At 37.5% G+C, this 21,620-nt stretch overlaps 1 protein-coding gene across 2 annotated transcripts in view; it reads left to right on the forward strand.

Moving 5' to 3' along the window:
- Window positions 1-21,620, forward strand: part of XPO5 (exportin 5) — a 44,078-nt gene that overhangs the window by 717 nt on the left and 21,741 nt on the right. Inside the window, exons 2-14 of one of the 2 annotated variants that reach the window (XM_036927351.2) lie at window positions 902-1,023; window positions 1,919-1,991; window positions 3,029-3,166; window positions 3,322-3,504; window positions 8,863-8,889; window positions 9,297-9,482; window positions 10,112-10,188; window positions 13,053-13,152; window positions 14,002-14,085; window positions 14,698-14,823; window positions 15,846-15,936; window positions 17,186-17,314; window positions 18,588-18,706. In XM_036927351.2, the coding sequence (XP_036783246.2) occupies window positions 902-1,023; window positions 1,919-1,991; window positions 3,029-3,166; window positions 3,322-3,504; window positions 8,863-8,889; window positions 9,297-9,482; window positions 10,112-10,188; window positions 13,053-13,152; window positions 14,002-14,085; window positions 14,698-14,823; window positions 15,846-15,936; window positions 17,186-17,314; window positions 18,588-18,706 (1,455 nt within the window). The remainder of the gene's footprint in view (window positions 1-901; window positions 1,024-1,918; window positions 1,992-3,028; window positions 3,167-3,321; window positions 3,505-8,862; window positions 8,890-9,296; window positions 9,483-10,111; window positions 10,189-13,052; window positions 13,153-14,001; window positions 14,086-14,697; window positions 14,824-15,845; window positions 15,937-17,185; window positions 17,315-18,587; window positions 18,707-21,620) is intronic. The other variant, XM_057494162.1, reaches the window with a different exon arrangement.

Raw genomic sequence — 21,620 nt, forward strand, 5'->3', positions numbered from 1 at the left:
TGACGTCCTAACCGAGCACCGGCCTCCTTAGTACCCCTTTACTTATATCCTTTACTTCTCATTAAGTTTCTTCTGTGTCTTGGGTATATCTGGGCCAATTCTCACGCACTCTCCCCCCAAGTTTTTTAGTGTGCAATATTCTTAGAATGTTTTGCGCAAAGATGAGCTTAAACCACGTACTTTGCATTTTATCAAGGGCACTTTGGTTTCCTGAAAGTAGTTTTCTTAAGTGTGAGGCGCTTCTCCTGGAACTGACTCTTGTGTTGCAGTTTGGGAATGCTAATGCAATATGAGCTTACTCCCGCATCAAACTATGTGTGTGGGCTGTGAAAAATGACCATTAGGAAAAAACACCTGTGCTGTGCATATTTTAAGTGATGAAACTTCGTAAAGTAGGGTGAGCATCACTTTGAGGAAATTACAACATATAAAAGTATGGCACAGAATTTGGAATCAGAAACAGTTGGATCTGTTAGTTTGGTATTTATTATAAAATGTTAAAAACACACAAAAATAGAATACTACAATGACCTTGTACCTGTCACCTAAACTCAGCAGTCATAAAGATTTTGCCACATTTGCTTTATCCTTTCCCTTCACAAAAGGTTTATAAAGCAAATCCTAGAAACTGTCATTTCACCCCTATGTAATTTAGGGGTGTGTATCTAACAATTTTTTGCTCATTTAGCTCTTTTTTTTTTTTTTACATTAGTTGGCCTACAGCATTAGGAAATCGGGAGCTATCAAAGTGAAAGGAATGTTGATCTGTTCTTTACTCACATAATATTGATGTAGATGTTGCAACTTAAAAATATAGCTCAGGTTGGAGTCTTAAAATGAAGTTTTTTTAGACCCTCTCTTTGTTGACTCCTAAGGGAAACACTAACTTTTCTTCTTTCAGTTTTGTGAGGAGTTCAAGGAAAAGTGCCCTATCTGTGTCCCCTGTGGCTTGAGGTTGGCTGAGAAAACACAAGTTGCCATTGTCAGACACTTTGGCCTTCAGATCCTGGAACACGTTGTCAAGTAAGGAGCTTTTGGACATTAACACTGAAGTCAATGAGAGATCAAATCTTTATTTCTTACGTAACTCATAGAGCTACTCTTTAGGTGAGTAGAAAAGAGCATTCCCCAAGAAGAAGCGAATGATCCCCCAGAGATGATCACAGCCTCACGAGAGCTCTTATTCAGGACTTAACCTTTCCCTACAGTTCCTTCATCTGTGTAAAGTGCAGAGTACATAGTGAGCATTCTACAAATATTAGCCAATAGTCATTCAGCCAGCATTTGCTGAGCTCCTACTAATATCAGCAGACCTCAGAGTCTCTTTAGAATAATACAATATATAGGTACACAGATCTCTTGATTAGGCATTGTGCCTTTCAATTTTTTTCCTTTAAGTTTGAGAGTGTGCCTTCCCTGAATGGTAAACCCCAAGCAGGGTTATATGAGAGTAACCATAAACCCTTCCGGACTTGAGTCCCTTACCCCCAGTAACTGTCAGAAGGATCAGCTTTTAAGACTTAGCCACAGCTTTTCTGGAATTGCATTATTACTTTGTAAGCCAGTACTTAGTATCAAGATTGTATTTTCTGAAAAGCAGTTATCTCAGATGTGTATTTGCTTTTGTTCTGTCAGTAAAATCAAGAAAAGTTGATTTGTGCACAGATGCTGTGTTATGGATGCCAATTAATGGTCTACTGCCTATGAATAGAAGTCTCCTCAAGAATTTTTCTGTTGTTAGTATTTGCGTTAAATGTGGACCAAAAACATTTGGTTGTTTCTGTTCTTTGAAGGATACAAAATCGAAAGTATAATTTCTTAATGACATGGCCAGCGTAAACTAACACAGGAATCAAAGGTAGTCTCTCATGAAGACTTCTAACGTGGTTCTTTTGACTTCATGCATTTTGGTGGCCAGGTTTCGGTGGAACAGCATGTCTCGATTGGAGAAGGTCTATCTGAAGAACAGTGTCATGGAGCTGATTGCAAATGTAAGGAATGGTGGGTTGGAAGACTGGTGTTTCTGAGGTAGTTTAGACAAAGTGTGACCTCTTCAGTATAGCATTTGTGTAAAAATTCACTGGTTCTATACAGCTGGAACAGCATGCTTTGTATATTATATGTTACCTTCAAGGTAAAAAGAACCACCATCACAGGAAATCATAATTCATCACATTTCTAGGTTTAATTAATCCCTTATGGGTTGACTTCTATTTTTAAAATTATAAAGATAGGGCAGAAGAGATTAAATATTTTCAGCAAATGAATAAGATTCTTAGATCTAAATTAGATTGTACCTTGCTATTTGTTTCCTTTTATTCCAAACTGAACTACTATATGATTCTAAAAAATAGACAGGATGAATTTGTTTGGGGAGTTAAAATAATGGCTTTACACATGTTTAAAATTCACAGCCTTTTTTTTTTCTCTTATAAAAAGGGGTTGAAAGTGGAATTTTCACCTTTTCATCTCCAAAGTCCTTTAATAGGAAAAAATCCCTTCAAAATTATTAATTACCTTAGCTAGGATTTATATTTTGCTAGTTCTGGGGAAACTTGATAGAAGTCATAATTCATTAAACTTGTTAGCAAACTTCAGAAAAAGAGAGTCCCAGTGATAGTATTTCTGTATCTTTTAATACTAGAACTATTGGTAAAATATTCAGTTGTCCCCCTAATTCTCCCATTTAACAGCCTCTCAACATATTCTTTATTTCCATACTATTCCACCCTGGCCCTCTTACACAATAATGCAGTCTCTATGAGAGTCTCTTCAGTTTGGAAAGGATAACAGTGATGTCTTCCTTGCTCTCTGTGTCAGCTGTTTTATTAGCTGGTGCAGCCCTCACTAAAACTTAAAGTGGGAAGAATGATTAGTGAGAATGCAGGACAAGTGACTCAGACATGGAGAACAGGTTTGTTTATTCTGTTTAGTTAAAAAGCAGGCCTGCTGATAAATTTTGTACACTTTTCACAACCCAGGGTTTTTTCCCCCTTGAAATCAGTCTTACTTAATATCTGTTTTTCAGGGGACACTGAACATTTTGGAAGAGGAGAACCACATTAAAGATGTTCTATCTCGAATTGTAGTAGAAATGATCAAGCGTGAGTGGCCACAGCACTGGCCTGATATGCTAATAGAATTGGACACTCTTTCCAAACAAGGGGTATGAAATACAGCTGTAATAATTCAAGTTTTTGTCTTTTGTGGGGGTTTTTGTGCTCTTCAAGGGTTTCTTTGTATTGTCAGCAGAAAGGTCCTTTGGGCATACATATAATGAAAAAGATATTTAGTTTAACTAGCTTATTTCTGTTGATACAGGAAACACAGACAGAATTAGTGATGTTCATCCTTTTGCGTCTGGCAGAGGATGTAGTGACCTTTCAGACACTACCCCCTCAAAGAAGAAGGGATATCCAGCAAACATTAACCCAGAACATGGAAAAGATCTTCAGTTTCCTACTTAACACACTTCAAGAAAATGTAAACAAGTACCGGGAAGTGGTAAGGGATGCCCCACCTCCCCAAAGTTCTGTTTTCTAATGTGTGTTTTGTTTGTTTAAAGTTATAATCCTTCAGAAAGGAACTAAGGTGTCTACTTCAGCAAAAGAACAGGTCATTTTATTAGGAAAAAACAGATGACAAGATTGGAACTAATTTTCTAAGAAACTCAATTCCATAAGTTTCCATGTCTACTAAAAAAAATTCCTTTTATAATATTTTTTATTGAAGTATAGTTGATATACAGTCTTATATTGGTTTAAAGTATACAACACAGTGGTTCGGCAGTTACCCATATTATTAAATCCTCACCTGCACTAGTATGGTAACTATTTGTCAACATAGGAAGATACTACAGAATTATTGGCTATATTCTCCATGCTGTCCCCATGGCTGACTTATATAATGATTGAGAATTTTTGTGCCTCTTTTATTCTCCTCACCCTCCCCACCCACCGTATCTCCTCCCCACGCCCCCGGTAACCACCAGCCACTTCTCAGTGTCTATGAGTCTACTGTTGTTTTGTTCATTTTGTTTTGCTTTGTTTTTATATTCCACAAGTAAACGATATCATACGGTATTTGTCTTTCTCCACCTGGCTTATTTCACTGGGCATTATACCCTCTAGGTCTATCTATGTTGTTGCAAATGGCAGGATTTCATTCTTTTTTATGGCTGAATAATATTTCATTGTGTATATGTACCACATCTTCTTTATCCATTCATCTGTTGATGGATACTTCGGTTGCTTCCATACCTTGACTATTGTAAATACTGTGGTGATAAACATAGGGGTGCATATATCTTTTCAAATCAGGGATTTTGTTTCTTTGCATAAATTCCTAGAAGTACAATTAGTGAGTCATACAGTATTTCTACTTTTTGTTTTTTGAGGAACCACCATACTGCTTTCCACAGCAGTTGCACCAACTTCTCTTCAGCAGTGTAGGAGGGTTCCCATTTCTCCACATCCTTACCAACACTTATTATTTCTTCTCTTTTTTTTTTATTCATTTTATTATCATTAATCTACAATTACATGAAGAACATTGTTTACTAGACTCCCCCCTTCACCAAGTCCCCCTCCACAAACCTCATTACAGTCACTGTCCATCAGCGTAGTAAGATGCTGTAGACTCACTACTTGTCTTCTCTCTGTTGCAGACCCTCCCTATGCCCCCCCCACATTATACATGCTAATCGTAAGGCCCCCTTTCTTTTTCCCTGCCCTTATCCCTCCCTTCCCACCCCTGCTGCCCAGTCCCTTTTCCTTTGGTGACCGTTAGTCCATTCTTGGGTTCTGTGATTCTGCTGCTGTTTTGTTCCTTCAGTTTTTCTTTGTTCTTATACTCCACAGATGAGTGAAATCATTTGGTACTTGTCTTTCTCTGCCTGGCTTATTTCACTGAGCATAAATACCCTCTAGCTCCATCCATGTTGTTGCAAATGGTAGGATTTGTTTTCTTCTTACGGCTGAATAATATTCCATTGTGTATATGTACCACATCTTCTTTATCCATTCATCTATTGATGGACACTTAGGTTGCTTCCATATCTTGGCTATTGTAAATAGTGCTGTGATAAACATAGGGGTGCATCTGTCTTTTTCAAACTGGAGTGCTGCATTCTTAGGGTAAATTCCTAGAAGTGGAATTCCTGGGTCAAATGGTATTTCTATTTTGAGCTTTTTGAGGAACCTCCATACTGCTTTCCACAATGGTTGAACTAATTTGCATTCCCACCAGCAGTGTAGGAGGGTTCCCCTTTCTCCACAACCTTGCCAACATTTGTTGTTTTTTGTCTTTTGGATGGTGACAATCCTTACTGGTGTGAGGTGATATCTCATTGTGGTTTTAATTTGCATTTCTCTGATGACAAGCGATGTGGAGCATCTTTTCATGTGTCTGTTGGCCATCTGAATTTCTTTGGAGAACTGTCTGTTCAGCTCCTCTGCCCATTTTTTAATTGGATTATTTGCTTTTTGTTTGTTGAGGTGCGTGAGCTCTTTATATATTTTGGATGTCAACCCTTTATCGGATCTGGCATTTATGAATATATTCTCCCATACTGTAGGGTACCTTTTTGTTCTATTGATGGTGTCCTTTGCTGCACAGAAGCTTTTCAGCTTGATATAGTCCCACTTGTTCATTTTTGCTTTTGTTTCCCTTGCCCGGGGAAATATGTTCATGAAGAAGTCACTCATGTTTATGTCCAAGAGATTTTTGCCTATTATTTTTTCTAAGAGTTTTATGGTTTCATGACTTACATTCAGGTCTTTGATCCATTTCGAATTTACTTTTGTGTATGGGGTTAGACAGTGATCCAGTTTCATTGTCTTACATGTAGCTGTCCAGTTTTGCCAGCACCATCTGTTGAAGAGACTGTCATTTCCCCGTTGTATGTCCATGGCTCCTTTATCATATATTAATTGACCATAAATGTTTGGTATTTCTTCTCTTTTTGATAGTGGCCATTCTCGTTGGTGTGAGGGGATATCTCATTGTGGTTTTGATTTGCATTTCCCTGATGATTAGCAATGAGGAGCATCTTTTCATGTGCCTATTGGCCATCTGTATTTCTTCTGTGGAAATTCCTTTTATGTGAAGAAAATCATTTAAATAATATAAAATGAGGCTAATTCTTAATATTTGGAAGCCCAGATTTCTGATAGGTTAGGGTAATACCCCTGGTAAATTTTGATGTCCCATTTAGTCCTGGTCCCTTTTGAAGTAGAAGCTGTCAAGTTTTATTGATCTTAACTTCCTGGTACAGGTTTCCCCCAGTTTCCAAAAGTAGAGCAATCGCATGAAGCCCTTCATAAGCTGAAATGGGGTAAAGAAGCAATTACCATTCATTTACATGGGAATATTTTAGAGCACTCCCAGACTCTAAAAATAACTCTCTAAGGCTTTTCTGATACTTTAGGACACATCTTGCTAATGGTTGCACAAAATAAGTTAGATAAAGCACAGAAGCTCACAAAGTTCAAAGCTATGGCAGCTCGGTGCTGAGATGCTCAGTGTAGTTCCCAGAAAAGGAGCTTGAGACAGTTTCACCCTTGCTGCTCCAGGTGCGCACTGCCTCATAATGAATTGCTGCATAACAAATGCAGAACACTCCTTTTGCTTTTTGCCTTTTTTTATAAAAGCAAAAATCCTCTTGGATTTCTTCCAGTTAGCAAAAACAGATACTAATGTAGGTGAAGTAGTATGACACAGACTTTCAAAAAGCAGGGACACCTGTCATTTATGCTTGGTGATGAGGTATTTCTTCTGCTGAAAAGGGCAAGCCAGGTACTGTCTTTTCAACCATCATCATTTTTTGCAGCGAATCTTCAGAAGAAGGCAGTTCAAAAGTTAATCTAGTACAGTGGTTCTCAACAGGGGGCAGTTTTGCACCCCCCAGGTTGTCAGGACTAGGAATTGCTAGTAGCATCTAGTGGGCAGAGACCAGGGATGCTGCTAAACATTCTATGACACATGGGACAGTCCTCCAGCAATAAAGAAATACCCAGCCCAAAATGTCAGTAACACCAAGGTTGAAGACCCTGATGTAAAATTCTTGTATGTGCTTATTTCACAGAATACGATTAACTAAAATTAGTTATTTTTTTATGCCCATGGCAGCTTCATTACATCTCTTTTCAGAGATGTGCTAGATACTAACACAAATGTCAGGAAGGTCCTCTGAGCTGTTAGGGTTAGGAACTCAGAGTGAGTACCTAATATATGCTATATACTTGTTTGCATTTTGTGTGTGTTATTTAAGCCTCAAAACAACCCTAAGAACCAGAAAGTATTGTCTTCATTTTACTGAAGAGGAAACCAAGGGTCAGAGAGCAATTATTGAAGATTCCCTAAGAAATGGTTATGGTGGAATTCAAGTCCCATTCTTTTTACTAGAATGGACTCTTTCCCCAAAAATACCTCCCCAAGATTTTTCAAAAAAAAAAATTTACATTTAAAAACCTAAATATATTGAGAGTAAGGGAGCTTTTCTTTTCATTATCCCTTAGGAGAAGGCGACAAACTATGAATACTTAGATGGCCTGGAAATCTAGCCAGTATGCCAGAGCAGGGCTGATTGGTGACTGTTGGACACAAGTTAGAGACCTGTTTACGATGGTGTTTTTCTTCATCCTCAGTTTCAGTTGTTTTAGTCTGTTAAACCAAGCTGCCACTTTGCAGGACCAGAGCACACCAAGAGCCATCTTTTGTTCCTAGAATTTAACAGTTTTCTCATAGTTCCTACTCTACTTCCACTCCTTCACCTTCCCAGTTGGGGAGCAGGTTGAATGGTAAATGATGGGATGAGCAGGCTCACTCTCCCTGTCCCATCACCTGGCTCCTGCACCATCCCAGGGGGGTTGGGGGATCCATGGGAATGAGGGTTTGCTGGAGGGGAGGTAAAGGCTGGACTTTGCTGTTGCCACCTGGATCCCTTTTCCTTCTTGGGGATATCGGTAGGTGCTGGTGAGAGGGTTCTACTCATCTCTTCCCCATCAACCCCTCTACTTGACCACTGGTGATGGAGGCTAAATACTTGTTCTTTGTTTTGTAAAGTGTTTTTTGAAAGTTGAGAAAAGGAATCATAAAACAAATCCTTTATGATCTCAGTGGTGGTAAGTTTTCAGGTACTTCAGAAGTTGTTATTCTGCTTGTGTTCTCCTCTGTTTTTAGGAGTTACTCTTAATTGCAGAAATTCCTCAGGAAAATATTAACTTTTTACACATGTAAATTATAAGCACTGTATATTTTTATGAAATTTGATACGTAATTCAAAGTGTCCATCTACTAAACAGACATTATTTTGTATCTATTTAGCATCTAGTTTTTTGTGTACATGATTTTCCTATAGTTATGTCCATACATACATGGTCATAAATAGTACTAATTTAATTTTGTTTCTTGGTTTTTTCCATTAACATTACATAATTTCAATATACCTTTACTAGTTATAATTTGTCTTTGTTTTAATATGGAAAAATGCTAATATTTTGTTTTAAACCATATTTCTTTCATTGCTAATAATGTTGAGCCTTATTCATTGTTCATCTGTTAGTTGTATTTCTTTGTAAACTGTGTGCTTTGAAACTGTCTTTGTGGATCTTAATGTTACAATTTGTATTAGCTCTTTAAATATTAACTTTCTGTCGATACTGCTAGAATTAAAATAACCTGTCCTCCTAGGGAGAATATCAGTTATGCATTGTTAGTAAAGTTGTATTCTTTCCAAGATTAAAAGTTGAGTTTTTGTATTTGAAAATCATTATTCAAGGGCCTTGATTATGGGGGTGGAAAGTTACTACATAGCCTTTTGCTCATTAAAAACACTGGATCCTTATACTTCTTTTCTTTCAGAAGACAGATAATTCTCAGGAGTCAAAGGTAAGAGCTCTTTGTGGAATTGGAATGAGATTGCTTTGAGGCTTTCAGGTATAGGGATACATACACCTAGTGGAGGGTGACCTCACCCTTTATTTGAGCACTGAGCTATGGTGGAAGTGAGTTAAAAATACAGCATTTGAGATTTCTTGAAAGAGATAACGTGGCCACACATGCCATTGTGGTCTTACTGACAAACACTAAGAATGCTGTTGTTTGAGAAGTGATGATATAAGAAGAAAACCTTTGAATTCCCTATCAGCAGCAGTTATGTGAGGGCTTTTTTTTTCTTTTTTCTTTTAGAGAGTTTTCTTTTTAGAGTTAGATAATAGAAGGCACTCAGGTATAACCACAGCTTCCTAGTCTGTTGGTGAGGATTAAATGGTCAAAACGTATTTCTTTTCACACAGGCCCAAGCGAACTGTCGTGTAGGAGTCGCAGCACTGAATACTCTAGCAGGCTACACTGACTGGGTGTCCATGAGTCACATCACTGCTGAAAACTGTAAGCTCCTGGAGATGCTGTGTCTGCTTCTGAACGAACAGGAACTTCAGTTGGGAGCAGCTGAGTGTCTTCTCATAGCAGTGAGCAGGAAAGTAAGTTAGCACTTCCAGGTGACTTGTATCCTCAGTCTCTAAAGCATGTACGTGTGTGTGTGTTTTGTATGTTGTGGCAGAAAGACATTTAAAGGTTTGGGTTTTTTTTTCCTTGGTGACAACTTAACTACCTGCCTCCAACCCCTTTGAACAATAGTTAGCCCATATTCTAGAGATTCATTGGCAGAAGACACAGAGATTTGTTGAGGTACTTTGTCCTTGAAATAGCTATGAGTCTTGCTACTTCACACTTAAGAAATGAGATTGAAGTAATACTAAAGTTTAAAATTCATTTAGTGTTATGTCAGAGAATCTTAGATGGTGGCTATGCTGGCTTTATATGTGTCTTGGCTAACAAATGGGGTAGTAACCTTCATAGGAATATCACTGTCAGGTATAATTTACTGTGCTTTCATATCAGCATTATTGCCCAACACATTTTTTTAAAAACTAGTCTCATCCAGATTTAGTTTAAAGAGTTGTTCTTTCCCAGTGTCAGTCAGCCCTGGGGCTATGTGAGAAATTACTGAGTCAGTATATTTGACTATGTAGGTAAAGAAGATGGTAATATTTGGAGGCTTTTAATAATATAGTTTGTATTACCTGTGTTTCCCTAAAATTGGGTCTAGGGCAAGTTGGAAGACCGAAAGCCGTTGATGGTCTTATTTGGAGATGTTGCCATGCATTATATACTCTCTGCTGCACAGTGAGTATCTACTTTTCTATGCATCTTCTAATTTCTTTGTCATTTTTATACCTTATTTGGCTATATCTGAAGTTCCTGTCTGAATGTTGGCAGTCAGTGAACACCAGTGTTTTTAATAGGAAAATCAGGCCATCTTTAAGGGACTATTTAACTTTTTTGAAGATCTTATGCTGGAAGTAAGTTGTGGCCATTGACTTAGCAGCCATTCACTTTCACAGTTTTCCCCTTTCTCCCCAGACAACTCATCTCCTTGATTCTCTTTGTCTTGCTTCTGATGAACCCTAAGCCTCCTAGTAGTCTTGGTGACTAGGCCTGAGAGTGCACTGATCTGCTGGACCAGAGTATATCCCAGGGCATGCCTTGAGTGCAGAACTCCAGATACTCCTCTTGGCTCTCCTCATCAAAGCAATCAATGCCTGAAGTGCTAAGGTTCTTGGAAGCAGCTGGAACAATGTGTTCAATGAGAAATGTATGCATAAAACATGTGAACACATCCTGTGTCCCAAAATAATGGCTTCTGCTTATTTTCTTCTAATTGCTGTGGAGAATGTTAAAGCATTTCCTGTTATGTGTTTCTTACCAGGGAGTCAGGTAAAACTGTATTGTAAACAGTTGAAGCTGTCACAACCTGCCACCTCCTTCCTCCACCTTTTTGATATTCTTCACGTAAACTCTTGGTCTCAAAGAGAAGTGAAAAGATGTGAGGCACGTGTCTTGCTTAAAATCTCTCACTGTCCATTCTAATACAACTCTTATGATGGCTTTCTTTCCAATGGAGACTACAGCTCTGTTTTTAATGGGTCTTGTTAATTAAATTAATAACATCTGTTTTGGCCCAGTGCTGTAGTTACTGTTTTCAAGGCCCATTTCTTGTTCCTTAGAGACCATGACATTCACAATGAAGTGTCCTTTCTCTGTGCTACTGGTATTGGCTAATAAAGCTGTGATTCAAAGCCAGGCAGTCAGACCCTAGAGCCTGCGATCATAATGCCATTTTGCCCTTCGGCATCACTAGAGCCTAAGTCTCACATACCCCAAGGCCCATAATTTTTTCATTATATTCTGCTACCTCTACAACACTAATATGGCTGCGGTCCACACTAGTCATTATTAATTCTTGTTGTTGTGAGTAGTCTCACCTCATTTCAAGTCAGGTTTTGTCACCAAATAAGTTATTTTTTATTTAAAGAGCTATCTGGATTCTAAAATAGCAGATACAGGATTGCAGATCTGAACTAAGTGACTTAGAGAAATGAGATGCAAAATTATGTTTGTATTAGGTTTTCTTTTTAAGACTTAATTTCTTTTGGAGCAGTGAGGCACGTGTCTTACTTAAGGTTCACAGCAAAATTCAGAGGAAGGTACAGAGATTTCTTATATACCCCACCTGCCACACAAATGTATGGCCTCCCCTATATGTGATGATATGAATTATCAACATTTCCCACCAGAGTGGTACATGTGTTAAACTGGATGTATGTACATTAACACATAGTAATCATCCAAAGTCCATAGTTGACCTGAAGGCTCACGTTTGGTGTTTTATATTCTCTGGGTATATTCTGTGGGTTTCAGCAAGTGTGTAATAATGTGTATCCATCATTATGGTATCATACAGACTGTTTCACTGCCCAAAAAATTACTCTGCCTGTTCATCCCTCCTCCTCCACCCCAACCCCTGGCAACCACTGATAATTTTTTACATTCTTAATACTTTTGCATTTTCCAGCATGCCATATAGTTGGAATCATATAGTACATAGCCTTTTCAGACTGATGTCTTTCACTTAGTAGCATGCATTTACAGTTCTTCATGTCTCATGACTTGATAGCTACCTTCTTTTTAGCCCTGGATAGTATCCTATTGTTTGGATGTACCAAGGTTTATCCATTCATCTACCAAAGAACATCTTGGTTGCTTCCAAGTTTTGCCAGTTACATATAAAGCTGCTATAAGCATCCAAGTTTGACATGCTGTAAACATGTAGGTTTTTTGTCTGAACTTAAATTTTCAACTCCTTTGGGTAAATACCAAGAAGCATTATTGCTGGACTATATGATAAGAGTATGCTTAGTTTTGTAAGAAATTATCAAACTGTCTTCCAAAGTGGCTGTACCATTTTGCATTCTTACCAGCAATGAATGAGAGTTTCTGTTGCTATAAATCCTTGAAAGCATTTGGTGTGGTCAGTGTTCTGGATTTTGGCCATTCTAATAGGTGTGTAGTGGTATCTCATTTTAATTTGCAATTCCCTGATGACATATGATGTGGAACATCTTTTCATGTTTATTTGACATCTGTGTATCTTTGGTGAGATGTCTGTTAAGGTCTTCAGCCCCATTTTTTAAACAGGTTGTTTTCTTACTGAGTTTTGAAAGTTCTTTGTGTATTTTTGGATAACAGTCCTTATTTAGATGTGTCTTCTGCAGGTTTTTTTCCCCAGTATGTGGCTTGTCTTTTCATTCTCTTGATTATAGTCCTTTTGATTTTGTCAGTGATATAAGGAATTGTTACATACTCCCCTAGGGATCTAAATCCACCCTGGGTATCAACCATTGTCTTTTTGTGCAGCTTTTTATGCATTTAAGTATATGCCTTGTTTTATGAAGTCATCCTCAGAGTTTACATTATTATCCCAAAATACCCAAGGACCATATAATGCCCAAAATTAGAGTATCTCTTGAGGGATGAGATTTCATTGAACCCTAGTCCTCATCAGTCTTTCAGTATTTATTTTTGTTTTTGTAACTGTAATAATCAACTAAAAATTGAACGTTGAAACACAGATCACTTACAGTCCCATTTGATGGAAATCCCTTTGGTTTTCTAGATGTGCAGCTAATCACACTATTTTTCTCTTACAGGACTGCTGATGGAGGAGGCTTAGTAGAAAAACACTATGTCTTCCTGAAGAGACTCTGTCAGGTGTTGTGTGCTCTGGGCAATCAGCTCTGTGCATTGCTGGTGAGCACTTACTTTCTAGAGAGTTTCAGTGCCATTTGAGGAGCGCATTTAGAAAGTTATATTTGTATAAGGGGTTGACACATGCCATTGATTTTAGCCTGATGGGGCATTGCCCTACAGATTATTTCAATATTCTATAGATTATCTTATTTTAATAGGGCTGCAATGATGTAAATATTTTTATATTATTAATACAAACATTCACTTATGTTGTTCTGTAAGTCAATATTGCTATTCTTATGAGTGTTGGTATTTGCAGAACATCTGCTACTGAGTGTATTACCCTTTAAAGTTCCACTAGATCATGAAACATTATGGCTTTGAGTAAAGAACTCTCTTCCTAAATCTGAAGGATATATTATTGAATCATAGAGGAAAACTTTATTCTGATTGCCCTGCCAGTACCTCTTTAGGGAAATACATAATACTAAGTCTTACAGGTTGAAAGGTAGGACACTGTTACAGTCTTTTGCATTTGATGTAATACCTTTTTGTGGTGTCTTGAATGGTTAGGATAGAGCTTCAGACTAAGTGGTTATTTAACAGGTTTATCACAGAGATGTGACTAGATCAGGTGTGAAGAAATAAAAGGAATTTCTTCTTTCTGCGATTTCTGAAATGAATACTCCTTTTTGTTTTACTGTTCCAGAATGGGTTTCAGTGATGATGATTACAGAGGTATTACAGCTTTCCTGTTTTTAGCCCTTGAAATTATGCCTTCTTTAGGCCACAAGGATGTATAAAGTACTTTAAAAACTGAAATTTTTGAGGGTTTGCGTTCCCTGTATTTATTACTCCACTCCCACTCCCCACCACCATCACTAATGTAGTGGTCTTTTTGTCCTTCAGGGCATGGATTCTGATGTAGAAACACCAGCAAACTTTGGAAAATACCTGGAATCTTTTCTTGCTTTCACAACCCATCCAAGTCAGGTAAACTTTTTGCAGGTAACTTCTCAAAATTATAGTTAGGTAAACCAAATCAAGCACTAGGGCCTGAAGTAATTGGCACCTCATGTCTAAAATGTGACTCTTAACACTATAGAGAATAACTATAGTGTCATTTCATTAAGACAACTGCTGAGTCTTCCTGAGTCAAGTGTTGTATTATCTAGGTTAGCAGCTTTTTCCCTTAGGTAATACTCTGATAATGCTCAATCAGATATGAGGTATATCTCAGGTGATTTTCTACTAAAGATGTTTTAAATACAAAAGTGATTGTGTTATTGTAAAATTAATTTCATCTAATTCAAGATTTTCCTTATAATATCACCCTGAGATTCCTATATCCTTGCTTTCATTAAAAAAAAATGGTAGAGTTCAGCTCACTCTCCAGGAATTGCACCTGAGCTACAGTCTGTCTTACTAATGTGTGGTCCACAGCAGTCATTACTGCTGTAATAGAGTATGAAGAGTTTTAAAGTAGAATAGAGATTAATTTCCATGGAAAACTATACTTGATAATTCCTGGGCTGAGTAATAGTTGTGGTTATATAAAATCCAAATCCTTAAACTGAGGTTTTCCTGTTCTTTCTTTTCCTTTAGTTTCTACGCTCTTCAACTCAGATGACTTGGGGAGCCCTCTTCCGGCATGAGGTCCTATCTCATGACCCTTTGCTGTTAGCAATAATACCAAAATATCTTCGTGCTTCTATGACTAACTTGGTCAAGGTATGCAATGGGAATCTAAATATGTGGAATGTAGATGAATGCACATAAGAAGACTTAAGACTGGTGTCACTGACAGCCCTGTCTTGGTCACTAAGATTCCTTCCTTGGGCATATTATTCTCTTACTCCTGAAGAAAAAAGCAGTCCATACTGGTTATTATATCTACCATTTAAAATTTTGGAGTACTTAATGTGCCAAGTATTGGGTTAGATGCTAGGAAAAAGAAGTGGTAGGAAAAGAGTAACAATGGCCATATAATCTAATTCTCTGCTTTTCAGAGGTTAGAAGCAGGAAGGAAGGCAGAGTCAAGATTCTGAGAGGAAGTAATATTTGATTATCTCTAAAGACCAAGTGAGAGAAGGTTAATGAGAAAAGAGAAAGAATGGAAGCAGACTGCTCATGACCTCAGCAGAGTTGATTATGAATTTCCTGAGATCTGCTAAGGGCTCTTGGCATCTGACAGATGCTTAATCTTGATTTGTAAAATCAAAAACTGGGATAAATTCCAAGGTCTTCTTTTTTTTTTTTAAATTAAGGTATCATTGATATATCCAAGGTCCTCTTATTGCCTCAAGAAATTCACCTAGGACATAGTACACAATGTTCTAATTCTCTGCCAGGGTGTTCATTACTTTTTGAATGAACCATCCAAATCTCCATGCTTATTCCCAGGGTTTAGCATTTAAAGGAGACAAATAATTCTCAATTCGTTTTTACTTATGCATGCTATACCAGTACTTTGTCTTGGGACATCTTTATTTGCAAAGATCCTGAGTGATTCCAGAGTTTAATTCTCCCTGAGGAACCTGGGAGAGAGTATTAAATAAGTGTTCTCTTTTCTACCTCTGTCAGGATTATTGGAACTGGGAGCATATTGTGGACTTGCAGTAAACCAGAAGCAATTATCTATCATAAAATATCTCATGCAAACTTTTAATTCTTCTTAAATTAAAAAGTGCTTGAGCTCTTACTTCTAGTAAGTCCATTTTCATCCCCTTCCCCAATTATCTTTCTCTTTCCAGATGGGCTTTCCTTCCAAAACAGACAGCCCTAGCTGTGAATACTCTCGATTTGATTTTGATAGTGACGAGGACTTCAATGCTTTCTTCAACTGTGAGTGATGCTGGCCTGGAATTTCTCTCCACAGTCTCAGAATGGCATCTGTGGTTATGAACCATGGCACATGACCTTGGGGGTTCTGTATTAAAGGGCCCTAAATCTGGACAGCAGCCTGATTAATCTCTAGTTTCCCATTGCAGAGGTGCTGGGATTGCACCCATTCCAGGCGTAATATTCTCACACACACACACACACACACACACACACAGCCTTTGGACACTGATGTTTAGAAATAACTATACATAAGGGACTTTGAATTCCTTTTGTATTTATGATTAAACACCATCTTAACCTTGTGGGTCTTCTAAAAAGAGAAGAAATTCTATTCTGGTTTCCTCTGTTTTTTGTTTTTGTCTTCAGTAGCTTTATTGAGATATAATTCATTTACTTTTTTCACACATTATAGTATACAATTCAGTGGTTTTTCGTATTTTCAGAGTTGTACAACCATCACCACAGTCAATTTAAGGACATTTTCATGACCCCAGGAAACCCTATACCCATTAGCTTTCATTTTATATTCCCCTCATCCCTCCCAGCCCTGGGCAAAACCAGCAGTCCATTTTCTATTTCTGTATTTTACCTATTCTGAACATTTCATATAGATGGAATCATAGAACATGTGGTCTTTTATGACTGTCTTTCACTTAGTGTGATGTTTTAAAAATTCATCCACATGGTAGCGTGTATCAGTACTTCGTGCCTTTTATGCCACTATTTCATTATATGGATATACCATGTTTGATTTGTCCATTCATAAGTTAATGGATATTTAAGTTGTTCCTACTTCTTAGCTATTAATAATCATGCTTCTGTAACATTTGTGTACAAGTGTTTGAGTGGATATATATTTTTAATTCTCATGGTGCCTAGGAAAGGAATTGCTGGGTCACATGGTAATTCTGTGTTTAATGTTCTGAGGAACTGTCAGATTGTTTGCTGCGGTAGCTGCACTGTTCTACATCCATACCAGCCTGCTCTCCTTTTAATTCCAACAGAAAAGAGAAACCACTTGTAGTTTGCTGCTTATAGGATCTAGCTGGTAGGGCAGCTTCCAGAGGTCATTTATCTTTGAAGATCTCCAAATTTGTTAACAAAGTTTTATTGAACATGTGTTACATTCGGAACACACATTTGCAAAGCAGGCTCTTTGAACATTTTCCCCCTGGGATGCATAAATGAATGCACAATAACTAACTTCCTATTATATGCCAGCTATTGATTTATGTTTCTTTCTTGGCAGCGTCCCGGGCCCAACAAGGAGAGGTAATGAGGTTAGCATGTCGTTTGGATCCCAAGACCAGCTTCCAGATGGCTGGCGAGTGGCTGAAGTATCAGCTGTCAACTTCTGTTGATACTGGAGCCTTGAATTGTAAGGTTTTTAAATTTCTCAACTAGTGAAGTATTGTGTCAAAACTGTACATAGGAAATAAACCTGAGCCACACTTCAGAAAAATATCAAAAATAGCTTTGCCAACTGCCCAATTCTATCCTAAGGAGTGAGCCTTTTCATTTGCACACACACAAAGCAGATAACATCAGATCTTTAATCTATTTAAATTAGGATAAAACCATGCTCCTAAAAAACAACCAGTTCATTGTTGATTTTATTACTTCACTACAGACCTATCTTAACAAATTGCATTTCTATACCTTACTTGTTAAAGCTTTTCAACCAGGTTCTAGCTAAGCACCACTCTGAAACTCAGAAAGAATGTCTTGTTAGACATAACAGGAGTGGTACAGGGACTTCCCATATCACTTAGTCACCTTAAAACACCTTATATGAATCAAAATAACCCTTCTTTGCCCAAATGCATAAGCCAGGTAACTTCTCAGTACTCCTTATCTTGTCTGTTGTCTTACTAATGCATGCCAAGGGTGACAGGATTAGTAAAGCAGAAGATGTAAGTCACTGCTTTAGAGAAGCTCCATATTAATGGTCAGTTATCAAGTATACTAGTTACTGGCATTTATGGAATTTAACATTCAGTTTTGCATATTCACTAACTCTGAAGGTTCCTGGTATCTTGTAACTTGAGTGTTCACAGAGGCCCAAATGTGTTGCACCAAGATGAAGCTAGTAAATGGAAGCTCTATCTGGAAGCAAGCAAAGTAATCTGTAAATCTTTTTTGCCTATGCCATGCTTGTTTGATGTGCTTCAGTGACATTTGTGAACTTCGAGGTTTGACACAGTTCTCCAGACGTAGTGCTTGTAATTGTCGTGAAGCTACTAGATGTGAAGCAGCATTTTGTTCTTATGTCAGCTCCTTGTTGGAAGGATTCTTTATGGACTCAAGGGTCTTAATTATGCAGACACCCTGGACAGATTATAAAAAGGGAGGAAGGAAAAAACTAATATTTATCAGTTGCCTCTAAGTGGCAAGACACTGTTTTTGATGTATATTTTTATTCAGTACTTAGTGTGGTGTTACAGGCAAGGCCCAGAGAGGTGGATTTGGACAGCTCATTGTTAGGGGGGGAGGCAGCATAGGGGCCTCTCTCTGCTTTTTGTTCTTTAATTTTCCTAGCCCATTCCTTCAACTGAAATTACCAAGTAGTCTCTAAGGCCCCATTGTCCCTCTGTATCTTCTGTGGTTCTACACAATTGATACATGTGTTTTAAAACCCTGTTCTCCTATAGCTGGATCTGGAGAAGGCAGCCTTTGCTCCATTTTCTCACCTTCATTCGTGCAGTGGGAAGCCATGACCTTTTTTTTGGAAAGTGTCATCAACCAGATGTTCCGAACACTAGATAAAGAAGTAAGTAACTGTTTCCCATTCTGATTGCATAAGAATTTTGATCTTTTTAAAATTGGCAGAAGTATAGGAAAATCTGTGTGTGTACATTTTACAGAAGATGAAACTAATATTCAGAGAGATTAAATAATATACTCAAGTTCAAATAGCTAGTAAACAGCAGACTGGGACCCAAACTCTGGTCCCTCTGACTCTAAGCCTTACAATGTTTAGCATTCATTTTAAGGGGAAATAAGATGAACCTGACAGTACAGGAACCACAGGTAGGATACTATTGCAGGGGAGACAATGGAAACCGTGAATTGGAAAACCTTAAAAGATACTGCCATTAAACATCTTTTTCAATTGATGGCAGATAGATCAGAATATTCATGTTGGCTGATCAGTGTCCCTCTTTCCTGAATAATCTCAACTAATAGCTCTTGTTATCTATACTTCAGGTCACTTACCACGCTTCTCATAACATTACCTTAGATGCTATAATTAATTGGATACCAATGCATAACATTAACTACATTAAAATAATTGGATTGCTAATTTGGGGGTAATTCTGTCTCACATTCTGATTAGTTGAAAAAGGAATCTATGTCCCTTAAAGATATGTGAGATACAGTACTTTTTCTCACAAGGGGCATATTAACATATTAGATCTTAGGGTCATTCATCTACTTTTATATCGATCACTTCAGTTTGAATGATGGCATTCAGTTTGAATGATGGCATTCAGGGAAACCCTACTTGGATCCTGCATTTTTAATTAAGTTAGCCCTTTTTCAGGTTTAGATGGGACTTAGCTAATAGAGTTAAGTATGGCAAATCAAGAAAGCCCCTTGTTAAATCGAGAGAAATGGCCCTGCTGTTTACTTTCCTGGCATTCTTAAGCTAAACACCTTGAATAAATCCACAAATGTGGGTATGAACTGCTTGAAGACAGGAGAATAAAACGGTCAGGCTTTGTCAGGTAGGTGTCTTTAAGATGTATGAAACTGCTAGAGTATTGGGGGCAGGGTATGCTGAGTGGGCTGGAGTTTTACAGTAAGTCCTTGAATATGATAGTATTTGGTTAAAATACCAAATACTCGGTCAAAAGGTACAAAAAAAATTGGGAATGTACATTGGAGAAAGATGATGGCTAGGGACAAAGCATAGCTAAAGAGTAAATTTGACAGAAATTTGGTAGGAGTCAGAACAAATGGTGGGGAGTGGGAAACAATTACTTTTCTTCAGGAGAATCCCCTAGATGATAGTATTTATGTTTGTTAATGATAATCTCTGACTCTTAAAACCTTTTTTTCTTGAAAAATGAAATGGGTCAGAATGAAGCATTCCTAGTCAAGAGAGGTGTTTGGTGAATATATATGAGATGAAATTATTCACCTACTTGTTAATGAAGCTGTAATACATTATATGTCCCAGGAGTTGCAAGTGACAGATTTCAGCCTGTTATAGTCCCACTTGTTGCTGTCAATTTCTGATTGCTGAGTACTGCCTAGTCCAGTGGTTTTGCAAACTGCTCATTCTCTGCCCTCAGTCCCTACTCTCACCCCAGGGTCAGCCAGAGCAGCTCAGCTTTTATCATGTGAAAGAGTCTGACCAAGAGGTTCTTCAGCTAAAAAATTTGAAAAGCTGCTCATCTCTCCCAGAGTAGCATTAGCTGAGCTTTTATTTGTGGTAGTAAGCTTCTGAGAATTGGGTAGAGCCTTTAGCAGTTTTAGCAATGTATTAATATAGGGAATAGCTTTGGAGGAAAAGACATCACCTTTTGAAGAAGATGAGGATTGATTTACCTCAAAAAATATAAAGCTGCAGTATTTTTAAACAGTGTGGTATGGCATTAGACACTGCTCATTGGAACAAACAGACCAGAAACAACCTGGAGCATATTTAAGCTTCCCAAGAAATTGAGAAGGATTGGATCATTTAATGAGTAGCATTAGAGAAAATTAACTGTTTGTGGAAAGGTTCCCAACTCAAAAAATGAAAGTAATCACAAAAAAGTTAATGATTTTAACTATATATTTTTTGAACTTACTAACTTTAAAAGGTAAACTTGGAACAATATTCACAATAAATATGGATAGAATTAATATCCTTACTATAAAAAGCCTATATCTGTTAAACATCACTTATAGAGTACAACTACTAGAACAACTCAGAGAATAATTCCACAATACCTAGTTGACTACACATAACCTTATAACCCAGCACCTCCACCCCTAAGTTTGTACTCTGAGGAAACTATATGTGTACAGAGCAATATTGGTAAAAGCAATTTTATGTTAAACTAAGAAAAAGCACTTAAAGCTACCAAAAGATTGTATAGATTGTCTTTATAGAGCAGTGAAGATGAGCTAGGGTTATCCTATAAATAAGGATGATTGTCATGAACATAATGTTGACCCAAAACAGCAAACAACAAAAGTAAACATGGTACTGTATAACCAGGAACATGTACACTGTGGCACAAGTATACGTAAATGAAGGAATCTGTGAAATTGTGAATACCAAATACAGGATAGTGGCCACATCTAGGACAGAAAAGAAGGGTATATGCACAGAGCAGCCACTGTGTCAGTAACATTGTACTTCTCAAAGCAGTCATGTAGAGGTTTTTTAAAGGATTGCTTATACCTTTTTAAAAGCCTGGAATATTTCACAATAAAGCTTTTTTTAATAAATTGATAAGAAAAACACTAGAACTCACTAGAGAACTAGACAAAAGATAATATCATAAAATACAGAGGAGACACAAGTTACTAAATATGCAAAAAAATTCAACCTTGTTAGTAATCAAAGAAATGCAAATTTAAAGAAACTTTTTTCACTAACTGCAAAGGTTTTAGGGAATAAACTCACTGCTGCTGAGAACTTGGTAAGAAGGGCACATTGGTGGGTAGAGAATCAATTGATGCAGCCT

Source organism: Manis pentadactyla, chromosome 16 (assembly GCF_030020395.1).
Source record: "Manis pentadactyla isolate mManPen7 chromosome 16, mManPen7.hap1, whole genome shotgun sequence".
Classification (NCBI taxonomy): Eukaryota; Metazoa; Chordata; class Mammalia; order Pholidota; family Manidae; genus Manis; species Manis pentadactyla.